At 45.0% G+C, this 26,344-nt stretch overlaps 1 protein-coding gene across 4 annotated transcripts in view; it reads right to left on the bottom strand.

The window, feature by feature from the left end:
* Positions 1-26,344, bottom strand: part of PDS5A (PDS5 cohesin associated factor A) — a 78,662-nt gene that overhangs the window by 31,216 nt on the left and 21,102 nt on the right. For all 4 annotated transcript variants that reach the window (XM_083164088.1, XM_083164016.1, XM_083164159.1 and 1 more), the window contains exons 9-15: positions 20,207-20,322; positions 16,475-16,569; positions 15,433-15,578; positions 9,624-9,775; positions 8,077-8,190; positions 956-1,037; positions 47-95 (exon numbers count right to left, since the gene is read on the bottom strand). In XM_083164088.1, the coding sequence (XP_083020214.1) occupies positions 47-95; positions 956-1,037; positions 8,077-8,190; positions 9,624-9,775; positions 15,433-15,578; positions 16,475-16,569; positions 20,207-20,322 (754 nt within the window). The remainder of the gene's footprint in view (positions 1-46; positions 96-955; positions 1,038-8,076; positions 8,191-9,623; positions 9,776-15,432; positions 15,579-16,474; positions 16,570-20,206; positions 20,323-26,344) is intronic.

A 26,344-nucleotide genomic window follows, 5' to 3' on the forward strand; every position in this document is an offset into this window, starting at 1 on the left:
CTTTTTCTATCAACACTACAACAAATTGTTTGTCAGAAATACTTACTTGCTATTGTCATTAACTTCCCAAACATGGCTGAATTGTTTGCTTCTGACTGTGGATAAAAAATAGACACCTTTAAGAATACTCTGCTTTTTGTTACATTGGGGGGAATCTATCCAATCAGAAAAATCGTCAGTTTTCGACAATAGGTTTAAAGTACATTCCACCTAATCAATGTCTGTTTGGATCTTCAGACTTTCAAAAACATTCTTAAAGTTGGGAAAAAAATTAAAATCTGCAAATGTTTTCGGTTGGAAACAGAAGCTAATTCAATCTGCCGCTGCAAGTCCCGGCGAAATAGGTGCTGGTCGATATTTCCGACTATCGGAAATATCTCCCAGCATTGAATATCCCCCTTCAAGTTTATGAGTACAAAGGGTATTTGTGATGAGCAAGTCACGGGCTTACTTGCAAGCTCTGATAAGAACCATACTATTGCATACCTCCCAACATGACCCTCTCCAGGAGGGACACAACGCTTTGTTCCTGGACTTCCCCCTGAATGTATGATTGCCATCACCTGAGTTGATTGATATGAAAGGTTTCACCACAGGTGATGGCAATCATAAATTAAGCGGGAAGTCCAGGAACAGAGCATTCTGTCCCTTCTGGAGAAGGTCACATGTTGGGAGGTATGCTATTGTATTTTCTTTTTTAAAGCCCTATTTAATGAAGAAAGTATGTAAAGCTCATTGTTACACATGTAAGGCAAGTAGTATAAACTAATGCACAAAAATATTTTACTATGTCATTTTAGGATTTCTTCTATGCCAGCAAGAGCACCAAGCATTAAATATTTATGCATTATTTAGCGAGGGCGGCATAATTCTAGAATTATCTAGGTTAACATTTGCATTTTACAGATAATGTAATATGAATAAAACACTGAACTTCAAAATAAAAAAAACTTACAGCTGGTTGTTTGTGTAAATCCAACAACTCCCGAACATGACTTCTCAACATATTCTGACACTTCCACATTTCATTTAGTGCCCTGAGTATTGAGGAAACCAACAGCCATGTATTACATTTAGAAAGTTATCAGAAAACAAAGAGATTGAGCGAAGTATCAAATTAGCCACAGTATTTTATCGCAGCTCACTGACTGGGGCTATTCTATTTGCACTAATTCTTGCACTTTCAGGTGTTTTGTTTCGACAAATCACATTGCGTTTGTGATCACTGCTGCGGAAACACAATGATCAGCGGCTTTACGTGGATCCTTTGCATTTCCTTACAAAAATGGGTAATTGGTCACATGAAAAACCGCCCATCAGGCAACAAACTTGATAAAAGCTTTTTTTTTTTTCATGCCGCCAACTACCACAGATAATAGGATAGCCCTGAAATAATCCCTTATTTTGCAGTAAAACAATTAAAAAGGGATTTTTGTAAGAACTTACCGTTCGAATCCCTTTCTCTGATATGGTCCTGGTGACACAGCTCAACACTGGGATGTAGGAGGGTCCGAAGGAGCCAGGCACCTATCCTAAAGTTTTAGAGGGTAGGCTCCTCCCCTACTGCATCCCTGGACTCTTCAGTTCAATCTTTCAAAGCCACTGGAATACATAACTCAGTACAAACGCCTGCACATATTATATGCACATTTTATAACAGAAAACTGTCAACTTTTAACCATTTTAACATGAACATCATGAAACTTCTGGCATACTTACTGAGCGTAAGGGAGGGATCGCTGTGTCACCAGGACCATATCAGAGAAAGGGATTCGAACGGTAAGTTCTTACAAAAATCCCTTTTTCTCTTTCAATGGTCCTGGTGACACAGCTAAACACTGGGACGTTCCAGAGCCGGTCCTTTGGGAGGGTACGCTCAGGTCTGCAGCTCTCAGCACTGCTCGCCCGAATGATGCGTCCTCCGACGCGAACTCATGGAATCTATAGAATTTGGCAAATGTGTGAACAGATGACCAAGTGGCAGCTCTGCAAACCTGCTCAGCTGTGGCCCCATGTCGAACCGCCCAAGAGGTGGCAACTGACCTGGTGGTATGCGCATTTATTTTGGCCGGTACTGGTCTACCCACTTTGGTGTATGCAAAGGCTATCACAGACCGCAACCACCTAGCAATAGTCTGCTTAGATGCAGGCCAACCAATTTTGTGTACGTCATACAATACCAACAATGTGTCAGTCTTCCTGACACTCTTCACTCTGTCCACATATATGCGTAAGGCACGCACAACATCCAAAGTTCTCAACTTGTCCCTTTTCTTAGAACCCTCTGGGGGTTGAAACACAGGTAGAACTATCTCCTGATTTAAATGGAAGGTAGATACCACCTTCGGTAAAAACTGAGGCACTGTTCTTAAAACAGCCCTGTCATCATGAAAAATTAAGAAGGGAGATTTACATGACAAAGCTCCCAATTCTGAAACTCTTTTAGCAGATGCTACTGCTAACAAAAACACTAGCTTCCACGTGAGAAACTTAAAGTCAGCCGACCTTAAAGGTTCAAAAGGTGCCTTTTGAAGGCATTCCAAAACCAGTGATAGATCCCAAGGTGCTACTGGTTGCTTGTATGGAGGTTTCAACCTGGATACTCCTTGTAAAAAGGTTTGAATTTCCGGCAAAATGGCTATCTTTTTCTGGAAATAGATGGACAAGGCCGAAATCTGCACCTTCAGTGACTGAAGGCTTAGGCCCGATGAAAAACCATCTTGTAAAAATTCCATCATTCTTGATAGCTTAAAATGAGATGTATGAGCCTTTCTTCTCTCACACCATCGAATGTAAGTCTTCCAGACTCTATAATAATTTGCCGAAGATACAGCTTTTCTGGCTTTTATCATCGTCTGTACTACTGCCTCAGAAAACCCTTTTCTTTTCAAAATGGTGGTTTCAATAGCCAGGCCGTCAAAATCAATCGATCTGAATCCAGGTGATTGAATGGGCCTTGTCTTAGAAGGTCTGGTCTCAGAGGTAGACGCCATGAGTCCACAGACAACCTCTGAAGCCTCGAGTACCAGGATCTCCTTGGCCAATCTGGGGCCACTAAGATCACTGGAACCTTCTGCCCCTGTATTTTCTTCAGAAGTCTCGGTAACATTGGTACTGGTGGGAATGCATAAAGGAGATCTCCCTGCCAGTGAATAGTCATGGCATCCACTGCCTCCGCTAGTGGATCCCTTGTTCTGGCATAGAACCTGGGCACTTGACGGTTGATCCTGGATGCCATCAGGTCCACATCCGGAGTTCCCCACATCGAAGTGATTTGTTGAAAACACCTGAGGGTGTAAGCTCCATTCCCCTTCCTTGAGCTCCTCCCTGCTCAGGAAGTCGGCTTCTATATTCTCTATTCCTGGGATGAATATAGCCGATACAGCTGGAACATTCTGTTCCGCCCATAGGAAGATTCTGGATACCTCCCACATGGCCAATCTGCTGCGTGTACCTCCCTGGTGATTCAGATACGCCACAGCTGTGGCATTGTCGGTCTGAATCCTCAAAGGGAGGTTCTGTAACCTGTCTCCCGCCAAGGAAATCACTTTCCAGACAGCTCTCAGCTCCAAGATGTTGATTGGTAACGCTGATTCCTCTGCCGTCCACAGGCCCTGAAGCCTGAGATCCAGGACTATTGCCCCCCAGCCCCTGAGACTGGCGTCGGTAGTTACTATCAACCAGTCCCAGGTCTGTAATGACCGACCCCACTGAAGGGAATCTACTTCTGTCCACCATTTCAAGGATTCTCGGGTGTCCGAAGACAGCACTATCATCTCGGATTTCATGGTCAAAGTGTTTCCTGACCAGGCTGACAAAATGTTCCATTGGAACCTCCGAGAGTGGAACCTGGCAAATTGAAGCGTCTCGAATGACGCCACCATCTTCCCCAGGAGCTTGAGGCACCTCCATACTGAAATGCTCTGAGCCCTGAGAATCTCCTGGACTAGGGTGACCAGATCCCTGGCCTTTACCTCCGGGAGGAATACCCGATGAAGATGGGTGTCCAGTATGACTCCCAAGAATTGGAGCCTTTGTGACGGTACCAACTGAGATTTTTGCAAATTTAAAATCCAGCCGTGAGCCTGCAAAAAACTTATGGCCTCTGCCAAGTGACTCTGCAGCATGGCTGCTGACTCTGCTTTGAACAGGAGATCGTCCAAATAGGGTATTACTGTGATTCCCCTGAGCCTCAGCACCGCCGCCATTACTGACATTATCTTTGTGAATACCCTTGGCGCGGTTGCTAGCCCAAAGGGTAACGCCCGGAATTGTAAATGCAGGTCTCCTATGGCAAACCTCAACAAGGTCTGATGCTCCGGGTGTATAGGAACGTGCAAATATGCGTCCTGGACATCCATGGACGCCAAAAATTCTCCCTGGTCCAGACTCAGGAGTACTGACCGTAGGGACTCCATTTTGAAATGGTCTACCCATAAATGAACATTTAGGGATTTCAAATTTAGTATTGGTCTGAAAGACCCGTCTGGTTTGGGCACCAGGAACAGCGTGGAGTAAAAGCCTTTCTTCCACTCTGCCCTGGGGACTGGTGTAACCACCCCTTTTTCCAAAAGGGAGTGAGCTGCTCTCACAAGAGCTGTACGCAGCCATGCCTCCTTTGGTAAGGATGTGGGGATGAACCTCTTCGGAGGCGGCCCTCTGCAAGGGATTTTGTAACCCTGTGTTATAATATCTAACACCCAGGCATCCTGGCCTAGAGAAGCCCAAGCGTCCCTGAAGAGTGTGAGACGCCCCCCCACTTTTGTCACTGTCGGGCGAAGCCCCTGACAGTCATGCAGAGGGTTTATCCTCTCCTTTTGTGGCAGGCTTCTTGTGAAAAGAGCCAAATTTTGACTTTTGTGTCTTGCCTCTAGAGGACTGAAACCTTCCCCTGAAAGACTGTCCTCGAAAGGACGCACCACCTCTAGGGGAGGGCCGAAAGGACGGCTTAAAAGCAGAAAATCTGGACGTCTGCTTTGCTGAGGAGGCCGGCAGGAATGTACTTTTGCCGCCCGTAGCCTGTTTTATAATCTCCTCTAATTCGGTACCAAAGAGTACCTTTCCTTTGAAGGCTAATGTTTCCAGAGCCTTCTTGGACTCATTGTCTGCTTCCCAGGCTTTAAGCCAAAGCACTCTCCTGGCATTAATGGAGACTGTGGACACTCTGGTTGCCATTTTAATAGCTTCCTCCTCTGCTTCCACTGCATATTCTGCCGCTGCCTTAATCTTTTCTGCAAGCAGTAATGCTCCAGGGTCAGCCTGCAGCATGGTGCATAATTCACCAGCCCACTCTATCATGGCCTTAGAGACCCAGGCTGAAGCAATAAGGGGCCGTAAGGTAAACCCCACCCCTTCAAAGATAGCTTTGAGGTTTCCCTCCAGCTTTTTATCCACAGAATCTTTAAAAGCTGCACCGCCCTGTACTGGCAATACAGTAGCCTTGGACAAACGTGCCACTGAAGCGTCCACAACTGGGACCTTTTCCCAGAGCTCCGCATGAGACTCTGGCATGGGGTACAGACTAAGGAATCGCTTAGGCATCTGAAGCCTCTTATCAGGAGTTTTCCAAGCCCCTTCTAACAATTCCTGTAACCCCTCATCTGAAGGAAAAGTAACAGCCTCCTTCCGCTGTCGCTTAAAAACACCTTTAACAGGAGTCTTATCCTCCACAGACAGCTTTAAAGCCTGCTTCACAGCTACAATGAGATCCTCTATACCAGCAGCAGAGTTCTCTTCCAAATCATCACCCTGATCCCAGGGGATGTCAGTATACTCTCCTTCCTCTTCATCTACCACAGTAGTTAAAGCATAAGACCTTCTAGGGGTCCCTGCCACATCATCCATTTTGTCCAGCATTTCACTGAACCTGTTGATCCCTTTAGCAGTATCCTGCATCACCTGAATCAGTGCAGGATCTGCCTGGGTAAGAGGCAAGGAGCCGGACGACTGCTGAGATGATGGCATAGGTCTCTGTGATTCTACCAGCCCATCACTCTGCCTGTCCAAAAGCTGCACCAAAGCGTTTACTGACCTGCCTAGGGCCCTGGCCCACGCAGGTTCCATCTGCTCTGCCCTATGGGGTTCACTGCCCATGGGTCTCACATCAGCGCAAGTAATACATAAGCCCCCCTTGGCCATCTGCTCAGGGACAAACTTTTGTGTGCAAACATTGCACGCGCTCAGTGCACTGAGGGCTCCTTCCCCCAAAACCACAGCCTGATGCTCAGACATGATGCAAGTGATAAATGTATATCTATCAGTATACACAGTGCAAACAATGTACAAGCGTTTATACAGAGGCAATGCACCCAGTCACTTATCTGTCTGTTGGTTTCAATTGCGGGGAAGCGATGCCCAGGAAATCCAAGTCACTCTGCCAGGATCAGTAAGCCAGCTCAGCTCCGCTGCAAGCGTTCTGAAAGGCGCCAAAGTCAGAGTGAAGGAAGAGACCACAGGTCCCTGCTGCTGCGGGGTCCGTGACCTTTTGGCGCCAACCACCCCCAGCCAGCCGCTCCTTAGGTAGGATTTCCTAGTTCCAGTGTCTCCCCCTCAACTGGGGATCACTTGGAACATGCCTGTCACAACGCTGCTGTCCTCTCATCTAGGAGCTCAGCGTGTAAGCTCCGCATAAAATGGCCGCCGCCATCACGGAGCGCCTGTCCCCCATGATCCCCACCTAAATGTGGAGCCGGTTTCAGGGTACTCCGGAGCCCAGGCAGCCTTTTTAGAAAAGGCTATAAGCGCTGCACAGGGAGACCAGACAGCGTCTCCCCTGTGCACAGTGAGCTGACAGGACGCGCTTCTGTCAGCTCCTGCTGCGCTAGCAGTGTGAGGATTCACTATGAGAATCCTCACACTGTGCCTACCTAGCTAGGGTGAAAGTTAATAAAACAATAAAAATCCCCTAACTACTCTAATTCTTCGGCTGCTCCTGCAGCCCTTTAGAATAGCACCCACTCCAGTGGGCACCTAACACGAACTGAAGAGTCCAGGGATGCAGTAGGGGAGGAGCCTACCCTCTAAAACTTTAGGATAGGTGCCTGGCTCCTTCGGACCCTCCTACATCCCAGTGTTGAGCTGTGTCACCAGGACCATTGAAAGAGAAAGCAAAAGATGTGAAATCAAATAATAAATGTACAACACAGTTAAAAATAACAGTATTCAAAACATGCTGTTTAAAAGGTCAAGAAAACATGTAAGTATTGACTTTATGAAATATATTTCCTGCAATTGTTTAACAAACAAGTAGGAATATATTTTTGGGTACTTGTGTATTATAGCGGCGCCCCCGATGTACATCGCGCAATGTTTTTATCGCATGCCATGCACCCGATGGCATGCGATGCGATTTTTGCCCCCTATGCGATAAAACATTGTATAAGCACCCTAAAGGGTGCTTACAATGAGAAATTGTAAGCACGCCACCCCCCCCCCCCCCCCCCCACTATAAACGTGAACCCGAAGCGTGGCGAGCGCAGCTAGCCCGCGTGGGGCGGCGGTATGCGTCCTCTGACCTTTTCATACCCCCACTATCCACATAGGTGTGGAGTTGAGAATAGAAAGTGTGGCGAGCGCAGCGAGCCCCGCGACGGGACGCGGATACCTGTGAAGCCCACGAGGGGACGCCGATACCTGTGAAGGTATCCGCTGCGCTCGCCACGCTTCGGGCTCGGTGCGCTCTCCACACTTTCTATTCTCAACTCCACGCCGACATGGATAGTGGGGGTATGAAAAGGTTGGAGGACGCGTACCGCTGCGCTCGCCACGCTTCACGTTCACGTTTATAGTGGGGTGGCGTGGGGGTGCATTTCACATTGTAAGCACCCATTAGGGTGCTTATACAATTTTTAATTGCATCGCATTGTATGCCATACACAGTCATACAATTTTAAAATTGTATGACATTGTACAATATCGCGTCGCATCGCATATTATATGGTATGCGATTGGTGCCGCTATAATACACAAGTACCTATTTTTGTAAGCCATGTGGATAGAAAAATAACTCATAAGACAAAAGTTTAAAACCATACACAATTCATAATTGTGTAAGTTTCCAGAATGGTGCATACTCACTTGACAGCATTGGGATCCAAACTAGCATACAAATAATAGAGACACTTCATTCTTTCTTCTGTTTCTAAATTGTGTGGGACAATGTATTGAGCAAAAATTTTCTCTACAAGTAACCTAATAGAGAGAGAAGCAAAATTTTAATAGAGTGATTAGTTCAATACATATGCCAAGTCATATAATATTGTATAAAACTCCATGAGAAAAAAAAAACGCAACATTTTTTGATACAAGCAGCGCAGACAAGCAAACAACCAATAATTGTCAATTTCAACCACACCATTTACTACAAGAAACAGATGTCATAAGCCTCAAGCGGACCATACACTACTGTGAATTTGCCCAATTTCGACGCATCGGGCTGAGAAATCGGATGGAAAGTTGCATATCCCTTGGGTTTTAGAACCGATGTGCAGAATCATGGTGCCCGGCTGTCTCTCTTAGAGCAAGTACTTAAAATGATGCACCTGGCTCGAGAGAGAATCGGAGCTGCCGCTGCCTGCCGGGTGTGTAATTTTAAATAGCCTCACCGCAGACTGATGTATCTGCTCTAAGAGAGACAGCCGGGTTTCCACCACTCTGCCCGGCTGTCTCATTTACCGCCCAGTGAGTGCAGTGCACACACTTCTCCACTGGAACAGAGCACGTTTTCTGGCAAGGAGCATGTTATCCCATGTATTAACACCCCTGGTGCCGAGCAGGTTACCACTGGCATTGAGCAAGAAAACCCTAGGAATGAGCATAGGTAAGCGGCACTTATGTGGCATACTGTGTGTGGCATATTGTGTAATAGGCATTACAGTGTGTGGCATATTGTGCAATGGGTATTACAGTGTGTGGCATAATGTATTGCTCCCACTAGGCTGTTTTAGCGGGGCACTGCACCCTGCCCCTCGAGCAGCGCCCTGCTAAAACAGCTTGGTGCCGGCACCGACTGTTTGCACGGGGAAGCCCAGCGCCGCCGTAGACGACGATGACCGGCGCTTCCCCGGCAGCTCAGCATCTTCGGTGGGGCCAGGCCCACCCCCTTTAGTGACAGCGGCGGCCGGGACCACCCCTTTTCATGAAGTTGCGGCCCTGGCACGACCCTTTAGATGACGTCGGCGGCCCGGGACCGCCCACAACTGACATTGGCGGCCAGGTCCACCCCCATTGCACTGCCCCCAAAGATTTCTAGAGGTAACACTATAATGTGTAACGGGCATTACAGTGTGCATAATCCCCTGTCCCACAAAGCCATGCCCTAAATTTTTGTGGCGCGCACTGTCACATTTTTGGGGAGGTTTGGGTTGTTTTGCACGGTGGGGCATATTTTGCATTAAGGGTGGCATTATGTGGCCCACAATATTCTTTTCATGGGTATGTGAGAAGGTCCTAGCACCCACACTGGCTGTAACATATGGAAGCACTGGTTGGTACTTTATCGCTTTCCACTGTATTACTCTCCAAGGCTTAAGTACATCTGCCTCAAGTCTTTTCAAACATTATACATTTACCAGGTGTTTCATTACAATGCATGATCCAGTTCCAAAAGAACAGAAGATACGTACTTGTCATCAATGCTGTTTTGGTAATATATATGTAGGAGTTTGTCCTTTATCCAGCTCACTTTGTCTGCAGCTTCCTTCCCGGCTTCAGCATGCAGGCAATATTTTTTGTAAAGCTGAGCAAGACCCATCATAGCTTCTTTCCTTACTCTCCACTACAGGAATAGGAAAAGGGATACATTACATTTACTTCAGTGTTTCAGATCAATACTCTATAGACTGAGGGGTAGATTTATTAGGCCTGGTGAAGTGAACAGTGATAAGGCACCAGCCAATCCACTCCTAGCGGTCATTTCACGAACCCACTCTAACTTGACAGTTTAGAGCAGACCGGCTGATGCGTTATCATTGGCCATTTTATCACTTCCCAGGCTTAATAAATCTCCCCCTGAATGAGATGTGAAGGAAAGATACTGTACAGGGCACAAATACAAAGAGATTTTTTTTTTTCCCCTCAACAATTGAAAATGTTTTTAAATGTATACCTGGATACCGAAGTAAACAAAACAGACTGAATTTTAAATAAAGTGCTGGATTACCTTAAGGTGCCCATACATGGTGCGAGGGTGCTGTGCAATGCATGCTCCCACGCACGTCCCATCTCACAGCACAAAGTCTGTGCAGCCCGTGCTTTTTGAACTAGCTTCGGATCGCATCACAATCTAGTTCAAAACGCATGAAAATATTGTACTGTGTACGAGCACCTTATGTTAGAAAACACAAATCACTTAGGGAAGTGGTTCCAAAACTGGCAGGAATGCCAAAGCGCTTTCTTAGAGTGCAAACGAGGAGGCAGTGGGGTCCTTTTCGCAAATAAAATCATTTGGGAAAGCATTTTTTTTTCTTGCCAGGCCACACACTGCCTCCCTGCCAGCTCTTACAGCAGTAGCAGACAGCCACTTGTGTGAGACTGTGCTGCTTCAACTTCCCTCCATTCCCCTACTACTCAGCAACGTAAAGTATGAACTAGTGTGGACCGACAGTTTACATTCTCACCAATTATTTCTCTCTTGTAAAGTGTGAAAGAGGTTCCTGCACAGGTTACTGACTCTGGTAACCAAGTGTCCAAGATAACTTGGGGGGCTGTGAAAAGTTTGTGACTGACTTAATGGAAAGAAACCCCAGAATATTTCACATTCTGTACATTTTCTTCAAGCGGATTTCAATTATTTACAGCTAACCAACTATTTTGTGTTCATCATGGTATAACACATGATATATGACATGCATGCTTAAAAATGGGATATTAAAAAGTCTGCTGTCATACCACAGCAATTATGCTTTTAGTTCCACTTGTGTGTGCATTCATAATCCATTTATGATCATCCTTTATTTATATGGTTCCACAAGGGTTTCACAGCACTTTACTATGTACGTAAAAAAAAGGCAACACAGGAAAACCACAGCTTACAGTAAAAGTCAATGCAGGAGAAGTACATGATATATAAAACAGAGGGGCATGACATATTAGCATTAGGTTAGCAGAAATTGAGGGCTAGGTGCTGTAACTGATGGTTCATACACCAGCAGAGGGTGGAGGTGGAGTACCAAACCCACAGGGCAGTCAGGAGCCATCAAGAAAACCCAGAGTGGCTCCCTCTTGATTTGCTGAAGATGAGGCAACAGAAGAAACAGATAGACAAGCTGAGACTCCCAAGGAGCTACAAGCGCATCCACTGGATGCCAAGAGTGGGATAGATGCAAGGGAAGCCGGCCACAGGAGGTGGAAAATCCTGGAATAGAAACAGCCATTAGGAAGTGCCTTGAAGGCCGCCACAGAGATACACCGGAATCTGTCTGTGGAGCAACTCCAAACGGATCTTTTTTTTGTTTTTTTTTTTGAAGAGCAGTTACTTTGTCCTGTGTAAGACAAATCCATTGTTGAGCCATATCCAACAGCATACCAAAAAAAAAAAAAGAGAGAAGTCTTTGCATCAGTTGTAGGTGGAATTTTGGATAATTGAGAATCCAACCATGTTGAAGGAGAATGGGCTGTGTTGTCGCTAAATCCTGAAGAAATTGATCCACTGAACGAGCCATTATGTAAAGGTTGTCCAGATTGCGATTCCTTGCAGACAGAACGACATCGTCATTACCACCCTGACCATTGTAAACATTCTGGGAGCCATAGACAGACTGAAGGGCTCTAAACTGTTAATGTTGTTGCTTCAACGCAAACCTCAGATACTGCTGGTGAGGAAGGTAGATGGCAATGTGTAACTATGAGAGCTTGACATCGAGTGATACCAAGAAACTCCTCCCTTTCCAACCTTGTAATGATGTATCAAATGAATTCCATCTTGAAATGGTATTTTAGCAAAAATAATTGAGATCCTTTAATTGTAGAATAGGGCTTACAAAGCCATTCACCTGCAAGGGAGCTGGAGTTATTACTCCTGCTAGGAGCAGTCTGGAAATCACCCCCTTTTGGAGTGATCCCTTTTTCCTGGTGGGCAAATGTTGCAGCAGCTCTGCCACAGCCTCTAAATCCTCTGGAATTAGTTGCTGCCTCCAGGAACAGCTCTAGAAAAGGGTCGAAAGTACCAAAAGGAAGTGCCAGAAAAACCCTTCTACGACAGGGTCCTCAGACTGCACAAAAAATGTAGAATTGCCCCTGTAGCCTGGAAAAGCCATAACTAACTCACCTTGAAACAGGACCTTTCCTGAAAATGGCAGTGCTTATACTTCCTTTTTGAATTCAGAATCAGCTTCCCACTGTTGTATCCAGAGAGGCCTACGAGCAGAAATAGCTAGCCACGATGACTGGGAAGCCAGAGAACAGATATCCCAGAAAGCGTCACCAAGATAAGCCATCAACTTCTGTATGTGCTCTTCGAAAGAGATTAGATCCTCCATCGGCCTTCTCCAGTTGCAGGCCTTCAGCAAGCTGAGATGGCCATGTTTCAACAGCTTTGTTGACCCAACAAACCACCATTGCCGAACACAACAGTACACCTGCCCCTGTGTAAATAGATTTCAGGGAGCGGTCAAGTTTTCGATCTGAAATCTCCTTTAAAGATGTGGCTCCTGGCACTGAGCAGGTGCATGGCAATGGGGATTCATGAAATTGGATGCACCTATCAATAAATAATCTGTAGTGGAGGATATTGGCTAACCAGAAGGTAGCATCGATCCAGGTGCACCTCTGGAGCGCATAAGCAAATAAATGCTCAATAGTACAGTACCAGCCGATAAACTGCAAATGTAACTATTGTATCCAAAATGAATCAACGGGCTGGCACAAATACGGGCAGTTCAGTAACAATATTGAACCAATATTTTTGTGGTCCCAATAAGCTTATGAACAAGCAGCAGTATAATAAACTAACTTTTGCTTGATGGACCCACTGAATAACAGCTGGTCAATGTATAAATAATATCAATATACAGTGAGAGCATAGACACCGCAGTGAAATAGAAGCTTGGTCTGGGGTTATATCCTCAGCAGGAACTGGGCACAAACCCAAAACACCAGTAAAAACTGCAAGTGTTACATTGTAATAAGTAACACAAACTAAAGTATAAAAATTCAGCTGGTTACAAAAACAATAAAGTGAAGGTTGTGTTGATAAAGATACTATAAAATGTAAATAAAATTTAAAGTGATAAAGCACACAACCCGAACCCATTCATCTTTGTGACAAAATAGGAAAGGAAATTAGACACACACACCTTGCCGGCTTGGTCACACAGTTCTATTTTTAATTATCTTCTTTCTCCCATAGAATCTACAAACAGTTTTTTAAAAATTTCGCTCTGGCAACAGATCATTGTTTTACAAATAACTAAAAGTTATATTTTAATAGTAATTTTTGTCTTTAGTGCCACAAACAGACCTTCTTTCTCCCTGTCTACTTCTAACCCATTAGTCTGAGGTTGCACCCCCTTGAAAAGGAATAATTCAGCACGAATCTAATAAGGGGTATCCTTGGAAAATATACAAAATAACTAGTCCCTGTGCGGGTATTCCTCTTGCATAACCTGAATGTACCAAACCCACCCTTGCAAATGGATCGCCGACGCCACCCAATCGCACGCCGTATTCGGCCGCTCGGCATACAAATGGATGTTTTATGCCTGTGGGAACCTCCCACATCATTCAATGGTCACCAATAATCAAAGGTTGAACTTGAATGCAACACTTTTTTCAACGTAAACTAATGTAACTTCTGTCATTTCTACTGGGGTTTCTAGGTTTCTCTTTTGTGAATGATGCATACCCCCACTGTCACATTGTTGGGTATATTTTTTAGATTTATTGGCTATCCTCTTAGGAGGCCAAGCTTTTATAGGTTGCACTTTTTTTTTTTTAGGACTGCTTGGTAACTAAGGTGAAGAGGTTTTTAAATTAAGCAGTGTAAAAAAAAAAACAAAAAAAAAAAAAAAGTGTCCATAGCAACCAAACATCACCTTGACAAATGATAGAGGCTAATTGGATGCAATAGGCAACTTTTCCACCAGTTTGCATTATAAATCTCTCCTGTTTATCACTTAAAATAACAGCTTGACATGAGGCGTGGGCAAATTGAAAAAGAAACAAAGTAATCTCTCCTCTACGCATGCATACCACTGTTTACTGAAAACACAGAAAATGTCTGTGAATACCTATATCCTACAAGAAAAAAGAAGTGGCAGAGCGCTAATCTATATATAATTGAATCTGCTGCTGTCTCTGATAAGGGGACACCCCAGCCCCTTAGACACAGGTGCAAAGAAGAAAACGGTTTCAGAGGCAGCGCTGATTCAAATAATCATTTAAAATTTATTATGGAACAATAAATACAATTTTGTATTCAGATACCGGCCGGTACTTCAAATATATAAAATACACATTTAAATCACAAAAAAATAAAAAATTATAGCAATAATACGTGATACAATTGGTTAGTGGCTTGCTGCAATGAATGGTAATCCACTCTCTTTCACTCCAGTTTTAGTATAGATGTAGTTGTTAATGAATAATGAACAGTTAGCTCTCTCACAGCTTAGTCCAAGTTAGTAAGTTATGGCATGCATGCTTTTATGATTAGAATGGGTTAAATGGTAAAAAACATGGAGGGAATGAATGATGCTCAATTGAGCTATAACCTGCTTTCCTCCGATTCGATCACTCAGTCACTTCATCCTTCTGATGAAGCGGCCGAGCGTGACAGGCCGAGAAACGCGTTAAGGAGACCAGACGCTGACCGCTACTTCATTGTGCCTTCCTGCATTGTGCCTTCCTGCATATTCCCTACCTCCGCTATCGCACCCCCGCCTGTGGACCCAACACTGGGAGCTGTTTTGCATATACCGCAAGGAATCAGCAGCTGGATACAAAAATCTCCCCACAGACTGACTGAGTGATCGAATCGGAGGAAAGCAGGTTATAGCTCAATTGAGCATCATTCATTCCCTCCATGTTTTTTTACCATTTAACCCATTCTAATCATAAAAGCATGCATGCCATAACTTACTAACTTGGACTAAGCTGTGAGAGAGCTAACTGTTCATTATTCATTAACAACTACATCTATACTAAAACTGGAGTGAAAGAGAGTGGATTACCATTCATTGCAGCAAGCCACTAACCAATTGTATCACGTATTATTGCTATAATTTTTTATTTTTTTGTGATTTAAATGTGTATTTTATATATTTGAAGTACCGGCCGGTATCTGAATACAAAATTGTATTTATTGTTCCATAATAAATTTTAAATGATTATTTGAATCAGCGCTGCCTCTGAAACCGTTTTCTTCTATATCCTACAAGACAAAGATTTCATTATATTGAAAGTTTTCAAAAACACACCGATTGCTTATATTCTTACCCTCTTGTCTAATGTTCTCTCACGTACAAAGCCGAGCAGCGTATCATTTACTAGAGAGAGATCCTTCCTCCCAGCAGTGATTATAGTAACAATAACATCATGGCGGATAGCTTCCTCAGGATCATGTGACCGTACCTTCAGGAACTCTGCAGATTAACAACCAGAAGAGTGAGAAATTTATATTTCATTCTTAAAATATGCATTTCCAATGCTTAGAGAACAAAAAACAAGTCTGAACTACATAAAAGGGGCACCGCTTGCAAGCATACTGTAGAGAGACTAAAATCACACTAAAAAAGGTGGCAATGATAACACCAGAATATTTAAAATGCTGCAACAATATATTTCTGTGTCTCTGATGAGAGGTACACATCCTAAAGTGTTTCTACACAATTCAATTGATAAAATTAACATTAAGATTAGTAAAAAAAAAAAAAAAAAAATTAAACTGAAAGTCATCCCATAGGATAATAAAGATTACTGAGCAGTGATGAACCTAACTTTATTCTATACCATCACTTTTTTCTCCATATAGCAGTCATGACCCTTCATTCACTCTCTCGCTATCCTCTTAACATGCAAGGGAGGATGCATATGGGAGCAATACATGAAATAAAATAAAAAATGCCTCTACACCAGAGCACACCGGGCACAATTAGGTGCGACATGATTTGTTTTTTATACTTCCTCTATGGTTTTACAGAATAGATGTTCTAAAGGTGCCCATACATTAGTAAGATTTATCTTCAGATCTGGCTGGTTGAAACAAAAACATGGTTATGGATGAGTGACAGTTTGTCAGTTTACCAGCATTTTCAAGTAAATGGTCAACTGTCATTTGCTCTCATCCATTACATGTTTTTGTTCCAACCAGACAGATCTGCAGATAAATCTCCGTGTGTATGGCCACCTTAAGTATATTAAAGGTTCTGTAGCAGATTAGAGGGGCAGGATAACATACAAATATACCCTGAGCACTTGATATAGTCTATAAGCACTTTAACAATCATTTGCCAGAAATGTCCTTCTAGTATTAGCTTACCAGTCAGATCTCTAGCCAAGTCTGGATGGTTCATTAAACAGTGACTGGCAAATTTGACACTTTCTAATCTCACAGGAACATGGATATCATTGAATCTAAAAAAGAAAAAAAAAATACAAATCACTAAACTAATTATGTTAGATAAGATCATGCTTCTTTCTATAGATAAGCTCAGCAATGACATTTAAAGATTGTTTTATACATTTTGCTTCACATTAATACAATACATGCAGAACAGGGATAACAAGATCTCCGAAACATACTGTATAGCCGTCTTAATTTGATGCACTATTTGATAAACAGACTTTAGGCTTTTAGGTGTTAAGGCCCAGTGTGTACACACCGGGAGATTTTGAGCTGAAAACTCAGTTTTGAAGTTGGAGTTGCTTTCAGCTCAAAAGCTGCCCAGTGTGTACGGCCAGGCGATGAGCGGTGAGGTGTGCTGCCACATGGTCACCGATAGCTGCCGCTCCTCTGCTGGTATTACCAGCAGAGGAGCAGCAGGGTGGATGGCTTTCCATAGCATCCTGCTGTGGAAAGACGTTCACCCCTGGGAAAACCGCTCAGAAGGGTAAAAATACAGGCTGGGTAACATCGCTCAGTATGTATGGACCTTTATTACAACTTATTGTGGCGGACACAAGCTCGTATGCAGGCCATAGAAATAAGTGCGCTCTTACTCACAACCATGCCATATTTACTAGGTTCTGCGGACACCAACAAGTATTAAGTCCTTTATTGTAACTGACGCAACATTAAAACCTAACACTTACATACAATGTGTCTTGTTACTTAGATATTTTTATATACTGCTAGTAATTAGACAAAGCTGGCAAAAACACATCCCATTCCAAACAATGATTTGCAAACACAAAATATAGCATTACTACTTGTGTATCTGCAAGTGAAATCAAATACATACTATAAGTCTATGGTCCATATTCAGTTATATTGCCCTCAAACTCACATCTAAGTGAAGGGAAATAGCAGGTCAATATTCAAAAGATGTATTTTCACACCGATAATGGTTAATTGAGCCCCTTTTCTAAGCGATGGCTTTTCCCAGATTGCGGGGCTTTGCCTATTACAAAAAGTCCCACTCAGCACATGTGCATCGCTCAGCACAAAAAGCTGAGTTGCCCTGTGTGTACAGGGCTTTAGGTGTTGTTAAATATAAATGTCAGCAATGCAGTGTTAGTTGTTTTGAGGACCACGTTTTATTGAAAACAAGAGGAAAACAAAACGGCAGCTGCTTGGTGAAGTGTTAAGTGACTGATCTGTGAAGCTGGGTACACACTGGAGTTACCGGTATTCGCTCTGACATCCAGACAAATGCCTGTCAGCATACAAAACGTAAACACACTTCAACAATGTTAACAGTTAGGAGCTGATTGTCTGGTACTTTATCTCTCTCCAAAGCTCAGTAAATAGAACACATTATGATTGAAAGGAAAAATCAAACATGATCAAAACAGTCTATAGCATTTAGTTCTTTAAAAGCATCATTGTTCCATCTGGACAGAACTTTCTAATTACATTTTGGTACCATGTCACTAATTGTTCAACAGACAACCATCCAAAAATCACAGAGAAGCGGAGGAGAAAAAAAAGTTAGAGTAAAATCCTCCTCCTAACCAGAAGCGGGCTGCAGTGTATAGATCACCGTATACAACCAGCATTCTGTATAATTCATGTTCTATACGAAACCGAATGAAACATGAAGCACACATTAATATATGTATAATGTTCTAAATGCTGAAGTGACAGGTGAACTTTCTTCTATAGATTCACCATCTGAGTGCTCCCACAAAGCCCTCCCTTCCCTATTCAGTGGGAACATACAGTAGGAGCAAGTTTCATCTTTGCTCCTTTGGGCAGGGCTAGCCATGGCTAATCTATTGTTCTCAACTGCAATACAATACGTATTGCAGCTGAGAACAATAGAATAGCCATGGCTAGCCATGGCCAAAGGAGCAAAGATGAAACTTGCTCCTACTGTACTTGGCTGGCAGCCATTCTGTTCTCAGACTCAGAAGCCATCATGCTTCAAAATAAAAGGTAAATGGTTCTCAACAAGGTTTTTTTTTTATCAAAAATGTGTTTAAGTCCCTGATAAGTGAAGTCATCTGTTTTTCAAAGTACTTAAAAGTAAGAAAATAAAACTTGGCAGGTAGTATAGAGTAGCTGGTCAAGGACGCTATGATCATCTATATATAATTCTAGTGTCTGTGTGTCTCCTTAACACTGCCATCTGTTGGTAGAGAGTGAAATTACATCTTTTGAAAGCAGGGGAGGGGGGCGATGGTGGTACTGTTTTACAGGGTCCAACAGCAAGGTAAGTAGAAGGGCCAGTAAAGAAGGTAAAAGCAAAAGAAAGAAAGAAAGAAAGAAAGAAAGAAAGAAAGAAAGAAAGAAAGAAAGAAAGAAAGAAAGAAAGAAAGAAAGAAAGAAAGAAAGAGAGAGAGACAGACAAGATATAAATCTGCCAGACAGTATCCACTTCATTGACATAACCTTGATATATTTACTGACACTTTGGGGTAAAGGTATTATATATGCAGGTATAACGTTTCCTGCTTCACTTCTTTACTGAGACGTATTGTTCGCTTGGATGCGGTAGAGTGAAAACTCTCAGCCGAAAATGTGTCTTCACAATGCAATGTGACTAGGAGACTGTGCTGATTTATTTAGTGTGCGGCACAGCCATTCACCTTGACAAAGGGGTGGCTGCTTGCTTGGAGATATAGGGCTTAATACAGACCTGATTACAGACAAATTTGTTCACAAAATGGGCAACATGTTACACTGCAGGTGGAGCAATTGTAATGTGTGCAGTTAGATTTGGGAGAGTAATTTTGTTCCTGTGCAGAGTAAATACTGGCTGCTTTATTTTTACACTGCAAATTAGATTTCAGTTTCATCACACCTCACCCAAATGTTACATCTGCCCCACCTGCAGTGCATATGGTTTTGCCTATTTTGACAACAAATTTGTCCTGGGATCAGGTCTGAATTAGACCCATACAATCATCTCTAAAATAAAATATTGGTTCAACTGTCAATATGACTATAGGAGTCCAAGAGACCTAACTTTGGACATACCCAATTTTAGAAGTTAATTTTACACACAACTAGCAACCTAAAATTACCAACCTAGTAACAGTTACAGGTTAGTCAGGGAAGATATTTAATAGGACGGTAAGCCTGATGACAAATCATTTATATACACAATAACCCTCCCTTTAAATATGGGTGAAAGGTGCGGAGAATACAATAGAACATCTCATAAGACAAGCACATAAAGTAGAATTATAAAAAATGAATTACAAGTTACACTTTGTCAGTTGTAACAGATCTACCAAAAGGTTGAGTATCCCTTATCCAAAATGCTCGGGACCAGGAACATTTTGGTTAAGGGATTATTCCGGATTTAGGAATTATTATTATTTTTTTTTTTACATACTTACCTGGTCCCATGGTGGTCCCCCGACATCCACAGCATTCCCAGTCCCAAGGATGCATTGCGCAGGTGTGCCGGTGACAAGCACCCGCACAATGCATCCTTGGTACCAGGGATGCCGCTGAAGAGGATTCTGATGGCCGCTGTGGACCCCGGGGGATATAAAAAATTAATAATAATAATTCCAGATATATAGGATATACGGATAAAGGATACTCAACCTGTACCAGTATCTCAGCTCATTTTTCTAGCACAAAAGCAGGAGTACTCACCTCCCCAGAAAGCACTGCCATAGTGGCCTGTTCTGATTAGCAAGGTCAGAATCTTTAGAACCGAACAGTTTTGCAAGGAGTCGCACAACCGCCAAACGCTCCTCACCATCATTGCTCTGGTGAAAAAGGGAGAATTAGACAAAACTGCAGTGAAGAAACAAAGATTTGGTAAATGCCAACTAGACAAAAAGCTAAATGCAGCTTGAATTAAAACATTACATGCCACAATGAGATTAAGGTCAACCATGCCAAGGCCGGGGTGATGGCGCTTCTGCACAACCTCCAGAGGATGAACTACTGTCTTTGCGAATGTGGACTTTGAATTCAGCCGTGTTAATATTTAAGCAATAAGATGAATGTAAACTGCATTCAACATTTGTACAATGTTTGCTTAATATGGAAGTTTTGGAAACTTTTACACATCCTAAATGTTAATCCATATGATATTCACCATGAACTTCCCACTGAAACATAGGGAGACTGTCACTGTCTGTTCACTGGAGAACAGACAGTGGTCATTCAGACAAAGTTATTAAATTCATACCAAGCATTTTTGTGTTTTCCAGTGTTCGGGAGCAAATGGTTGTCTTTGATGCTGCAGTGTCATTTTCTCTCATAATTATACTATTACAGTGAGATTTAGGTTACTCAAGCACACCCCTTGCTGGCTGCATTTTCAAGTGTAAAATATACCTTCCAAAAACACCTTTCACGGGGGTTATAATGGTACAATTACAGCTAAATATTAAATGAAAAAAGGCACTACGTCTATTAAATAGGGAAACTAAATGATCTACCATAATTTCAGTAAATAAAGAGAAACTTCAAATATAAAGTGGATGCAGTATGATTACGCCAGATCAAAAGTTCAAAATAAGGGGATTTTGGTCCTACCTGTAAAATCCTTTTTTCTGAATCCATGGTGGACACTGGGACAGTGGGGTGTGGGTGGAGCTTTAGCTACAGGCACCAAGTAGAATAGAGTTCTTCAAGTGCAGCCCAGGCTCCTCCTCCTCCACGCCCCTACAGGCTTCAGTTTGTTCAACAGCTTACCCGCAAGGTACAGGAAAAGGAAGAGAAATAGGAAAGAAACCAGCAACCCAAAGAAAGAATAAGTTTCAGGAAGGTGTAAGCCGACCCCCATTACTGTAGATCAGTGTGCGAGGGCGGGCGCCCAGTGTCCACCATGGATTCAGAAAAAAGGATTTTACAGGTAGGACCAAAATCCCCTTTTTTCATTCATGCCAATGGTGGTCACTGGGACAGTGGGACGTCCCAAAGCTGTCCCTTTTACGGGAGGGAACGCACCTGAGCTGCACTGATGACGCGTTGCCCAAAAGCAGAATCTGCCCTGGCGAACGTGTCAAAATGGTAAAATTTTAAAAAGGTGTGTGGAGAGGACCAAGTGGCCGCGCGACACAACTGTTCTGCTGAGGCTCCCTGATGAGCCGCCCAAGAGGCTGCTACCGAACGCGTGGAGTGGGCTCTGACAGAGGATGGAACTGGCTTATTAGAAGATACATAAGCCTGTTTTATTGTTAGCCGCAACCATCGAGCCAATGTCTGCTTCGTTGCCGGCCAACCTCTCTTGTTTGCATCATAGAGCACGAACAGGGCCTCTGTCTTGCGCAAGGATTGAGTCCTATTAACGTAAACTTTTAAAGCTCTTGAAACATCCAAAGAGCGTAACTCTGGGGAGTCCTCCAACTGGGAGAAGGCAGGGACAACAATATCCTGGTTTATGTGAAAACTGGAAATAACTTTGGGCAGGAACTCCTTTTTAGTTCTTAAGACTGCCCTGTCCGGGTGGAACACCAGATACGGAGATGCACTGGATAATGCTGACAGGTCGGAAACTCTTCTGGCTGAAGAAATAGCCAGTAGGAACACCGTTTTCCATGTTAGCCACCTGAGCTCTGCAGATTCTAGGGGCTCAAACGGTGGTTTTTGCAGTGCTGAGAGCACCACTGTGAGGTCCCAAGGCTGGATTGGGGGCACAAAGGGAGGTTGTATGTGAAGGACGCCTTGTAAAAAGGTCTGTATAGCCATCCTCTTCGCTAATTTCCGCTGAAACAAAATAGAGAGAGCGGAAACTTGGACCTTTAAGGAGGACAACCTAAGGCCCAAATCCAGGCCCGCCTGCAAGAAGGCCAGGATCCTGGAAAGACGAAACTCCCTAGGCGGAAGGTTTTTCTTTGCACACCAGGCGAAAAAGGCATTCCAGATTCTATAGTAGATCCGGGAAGAAGCCGGTTTCCTTGCTGCTATCATGGTTTTTATGACCGGTAAAGAAAAACCTTTCTCTCTTAAAACTTCCGTTTCAAGAGCCACGCCGTCAAAGCTAGCCTGCCTAGATTCGGATGAAGGCATGGTCCTTGTACTAGCAAGTCCGGACGAGCTGGCAGCCTCCAAGGTGGCTGCAGAGACATCTCCCGAAGGTCCGAGTACCAGGCTCTGCGGGGCCAGTCTGGGGCTAGAAGGATTGCTGTGGTTCCTTCTTGTTTGAGGCGCCTGAGGACTCTTGGAAGCAGTGCTACTGGGGGAAAGATGTAGACCAGGGAGAATGGCCATGGAGCCGACAGGGCGTCCACCAGATATGCCTGCGGGTCCCTTGAGCGAGCCCCGTAGCGGGGTAACTTTTTGTTGACGCTTGAGGCCATTAGGTCTATTTGCGGGAGACCCCATTTGTTGACTAGTTCCTGGAACACGTCCTCGTGGAGCCCCCATTCGCCTGACTGTACCTCCTGGCGGCTCAGAAAGTCGGCCTCCCAGTTCTGAACCCCTGGGATGTGTACCGCTGACAGAGCTAACAGGTGATGTTCTGCCCACTGCAGAATGGATGTTACCTCCCTCATGGCAGCTAGGCTCCTGGTCCCCCCCTGGTGGTTGACGTATGCCACCGCAGTGGCATTGTCCGATTGTATTTTCACCGGTTTGGAGTGAATCAGAGGGCCTGCCGACTTGAGGGCTAGCAGGATGGCTCTTAGCTCCAGTATGTTTATTGGGAGCAGCGCCTCCTCCCTTGACCAACGGCCTTGGAAGGAGTGTTCTGCCAGAACAGCTCCCCACCCTCGGAGGCTGGCGTCCGTCGTTAACATCACCCACTGAGGAATGATAAACTGGCGCCCTTTTTGAAGGTTTAGAGGACTGAGCCACCATGTGAGCGATAGACGTGTCTGCCTGGACAGGACAAAGGTCTGTGACTTTAGGCCTGGTTGGGAACGGTTCCAGTGACGCAGCATTTCCCTTTGCAGTGGCCTGGAATGGAACTGCGCAAATTCCGCCATGTCGTAACAAGAGACCATCTTGCCTAGGACTTTCATGCACAAGTGCACCGAGACTCTGTGCTGCTTCAGGAAGAGCTTGATGAGGTCTCTGAGAAGTATCCACTTGTCCTCCGGCAGGTAAACCCTGAGGGTTTTGGAGTCTATCACAGCTCCGAGATGCACCATCCGCTGTGATGGGGTTGTTGAGGACTTTTTCCAATTTATGAGCCAGCCGTGTGTCTGCAGGAGGGAAACCGTTAGCTCCAGATGCCCCAGGAGTGTCTGTGCGGATTGAGCCAGTATCAAAAGGTCGTCCAGATATGGTAGTAGACGAACGCCCTGGGCCCTCAGGGCCGCTGCCATGGTGGCCATAATCTTTGTAAAGATTCGTGGCGCGGTTGACAGCCCGAAGGGGAGGGCTATAAACTGGTAGTGGTTGCTCTTGACCGCAAACCTGAGGTAGCACTGGCTGTCCGTCCGAATTGGCACATGGAGGTAGGCATCCTGGATGTCCAGGGATGCCATGAAGTCCCCCGGCTCCAGAGCTTGCAGGATAGACCTGAGGGACTCCATCCTGAACTTGGGAATGCAGAGGTGTTTGTTCAGGCCTTTCAAGTTGAGGATGGGCCGGAATGACCCGTCCGGCTTTGTCACCAGGAACAGGCTTGAGTAGAAACCTGCTCCTCGCTGAGAAAGCGGGACAGGCACTATGACCCCTGCTGCCAGCAGGGAGTGAATGGAGCTGGTCAGAGCAGCCGCTCTGTCCTTCTCCCTGGGCATGCTTGTTGTGAAAAACCGAGATGGCGGACGTCCCTGAAAGGAGAGGGAGTAACCCTGGGTCACTATGGTGTTTACCCACCTGTCGGTGGTAGTGGCCTGCCAAACCCCGGCAAATGACAACAGGCGACCGCCCACCTGATGTGGTTGGTGGGCCGCCTGATCCTCATGCTGAGGGCTTGTCGGCCTGTTTTGGGGCCTGACGGCGACCCGCCCAGGACTGTTTGGTCTTGGGAGCGGATGGACGCCTTGTGGCGGGCTGCGCCCTTGATGAAGGCTGACCCCTGGGTCTCCCCTGTGGACGGAAGGTCCGAAAGGACTGAGATCTAGGCCTAGCTGGTGCCGAAGGCAGAAAAGCTGTCTTGGACGTTGCAATGGTGGCTACAATCTTGTCCAGCTCAGAGCCGAACAGTACCTCCCCTGAAAATGGAAGGGCCTCTAATGCCTTTTTGGAATCAGAATCTGCGTTCCAAGTGCGCAGCCACAGTGCACGTCGGGCAGCAATTGAAGAGGCAGAAATTTTTGAGGAGAGTGCCGCTGCATCTATCGCTGCCTCTTCCAGGTATGTGGCCCCTTCCCTAATGAGGTCCACCGTTGATAACAATTCAGAGCGACGTGTACCTGAGGATATCTGCTCCTGTAGGGAGTCAGCCCAAGCTGCAATCGCCTTTGCCACCCAGGCTGAAGCCATAGCCGGTCTTGCTGACACGCCAGCATTGGAAAACACAGACTTTAGGCAGTGCTCAATCTTCCTATCAGTAGGATCCTTAAGAGAGGCCACTGTAGGGATGGGAAGGGTAGTAGCCTTAACTAGGCGGGCCACGTGAGCATCAACCTGTGGAGGCTCCTCCCATTTCTTACGGTCCGCTGGCGCGAACGGAAAGAAGGAAATCAGGCGTTTGGACACTAAAAACTTTTTGTTAGGGTGTTGCCACGCTTCAGATAAAACCTCATTTAAGTCTGAATTTGAGGGAAAAAGAGCCAACTCCTTTTTCTTTTTAAAAAGAAGTGTGTCAGGTGTTGTGGCCTGGGTGTCCTGAATATTGAGAGACATCCTAACAGCCTTAACTAAGGAGTCTACTCTGGACTGGGTCATCCTTTCCTCCTTGTCAGGTTCATCTATGTCGACATCATCTATGTCAGGATCATCGTCTGTGTCGACCCCCACCTGGTCGTCCAGGTCATCCCCAGCATCTGATTGATTAGAAGCTAAAGGGGCCTGTGCTTTGCGTTTAGGTGGAGCCCTCAATGCAGACTGCAGAGAAGCAGACACTTGGACTAAATCCTGAACAGAGGAGGATAAACCCTGTACCCAGGATGGCTCTGATGCAGCAACAGCAGGCTGAGCTGGCAATGGCTGCGCAGCAGACTCTCTGTTTGCAGCTAACTGAGTTGCTAACTCCTTCATGGCTGCTGAGAGAGTGGAAGCCCAACTGGGTTCCCCATGTGTTGGGACTGAGGGGCCCCCCAGGGAGTCCTGTGCAGAACAGCGTTCACACAAACCAGCTTGCTCCTGTATGGAGGAATAATTCTCCTTACAGTTAGCGCATGTATAAGCATGCAGTTTAGGTGTATCCCTAGCTGGCTTTGCTTTGGGGTTTTTCTGTGACATGTTAACACAGACAGGCCCTGTGTGCACTGAGTAACAATAATACAGTGGACAGTAACACCCTCTGAAACTATAAAGGTATACAGATGGATGACAGTAGAAAAGACACTATACTCTCTGACTCTCAGCTAAATACTGAGGTACAGAGGGCTGCTGAAAAACCTGTTCCTGTAGCGTGTAGCGGAGCAGGGATTCTGGTGCACTTCTCCCACCGTGTAGTCCCGCGTAATGGCGTCTTCAGTACGCTGCTGGGGCGTGGGGAAGCTAAGCTCAGGCGGGAAACCAGCGTTATGCCGCTCTGAGCGTGGAGGCGGGGAGCTGTGGATCAAGGTCCCGCCTCCCCTGGAACCATCAGTGCCCTGCGCCATTAACAAAAATGGCGCTCCACAGTACGGCTCCCTGATTGTCTAGTGGCCGCGCAGAAAGGACTGGGTGCCACTGCCAGGGTCACCCGGGCTGCACCCCGCCCGGTGACTCGACCGCTAG

This window comes from Crinia signifera, chromosome 1 (genome assembly GCF_055691185.1).
Source record: "Crinia signifera chromosome 1, ASM5569118v1, whole genome shotgun sequence".
Classification (NCBI taxonomy): Eukaryota; Metazoa; Chordata; class Amphibia; order Anura; family Myobatrachidae; genus Crinia; species Crinia signifera.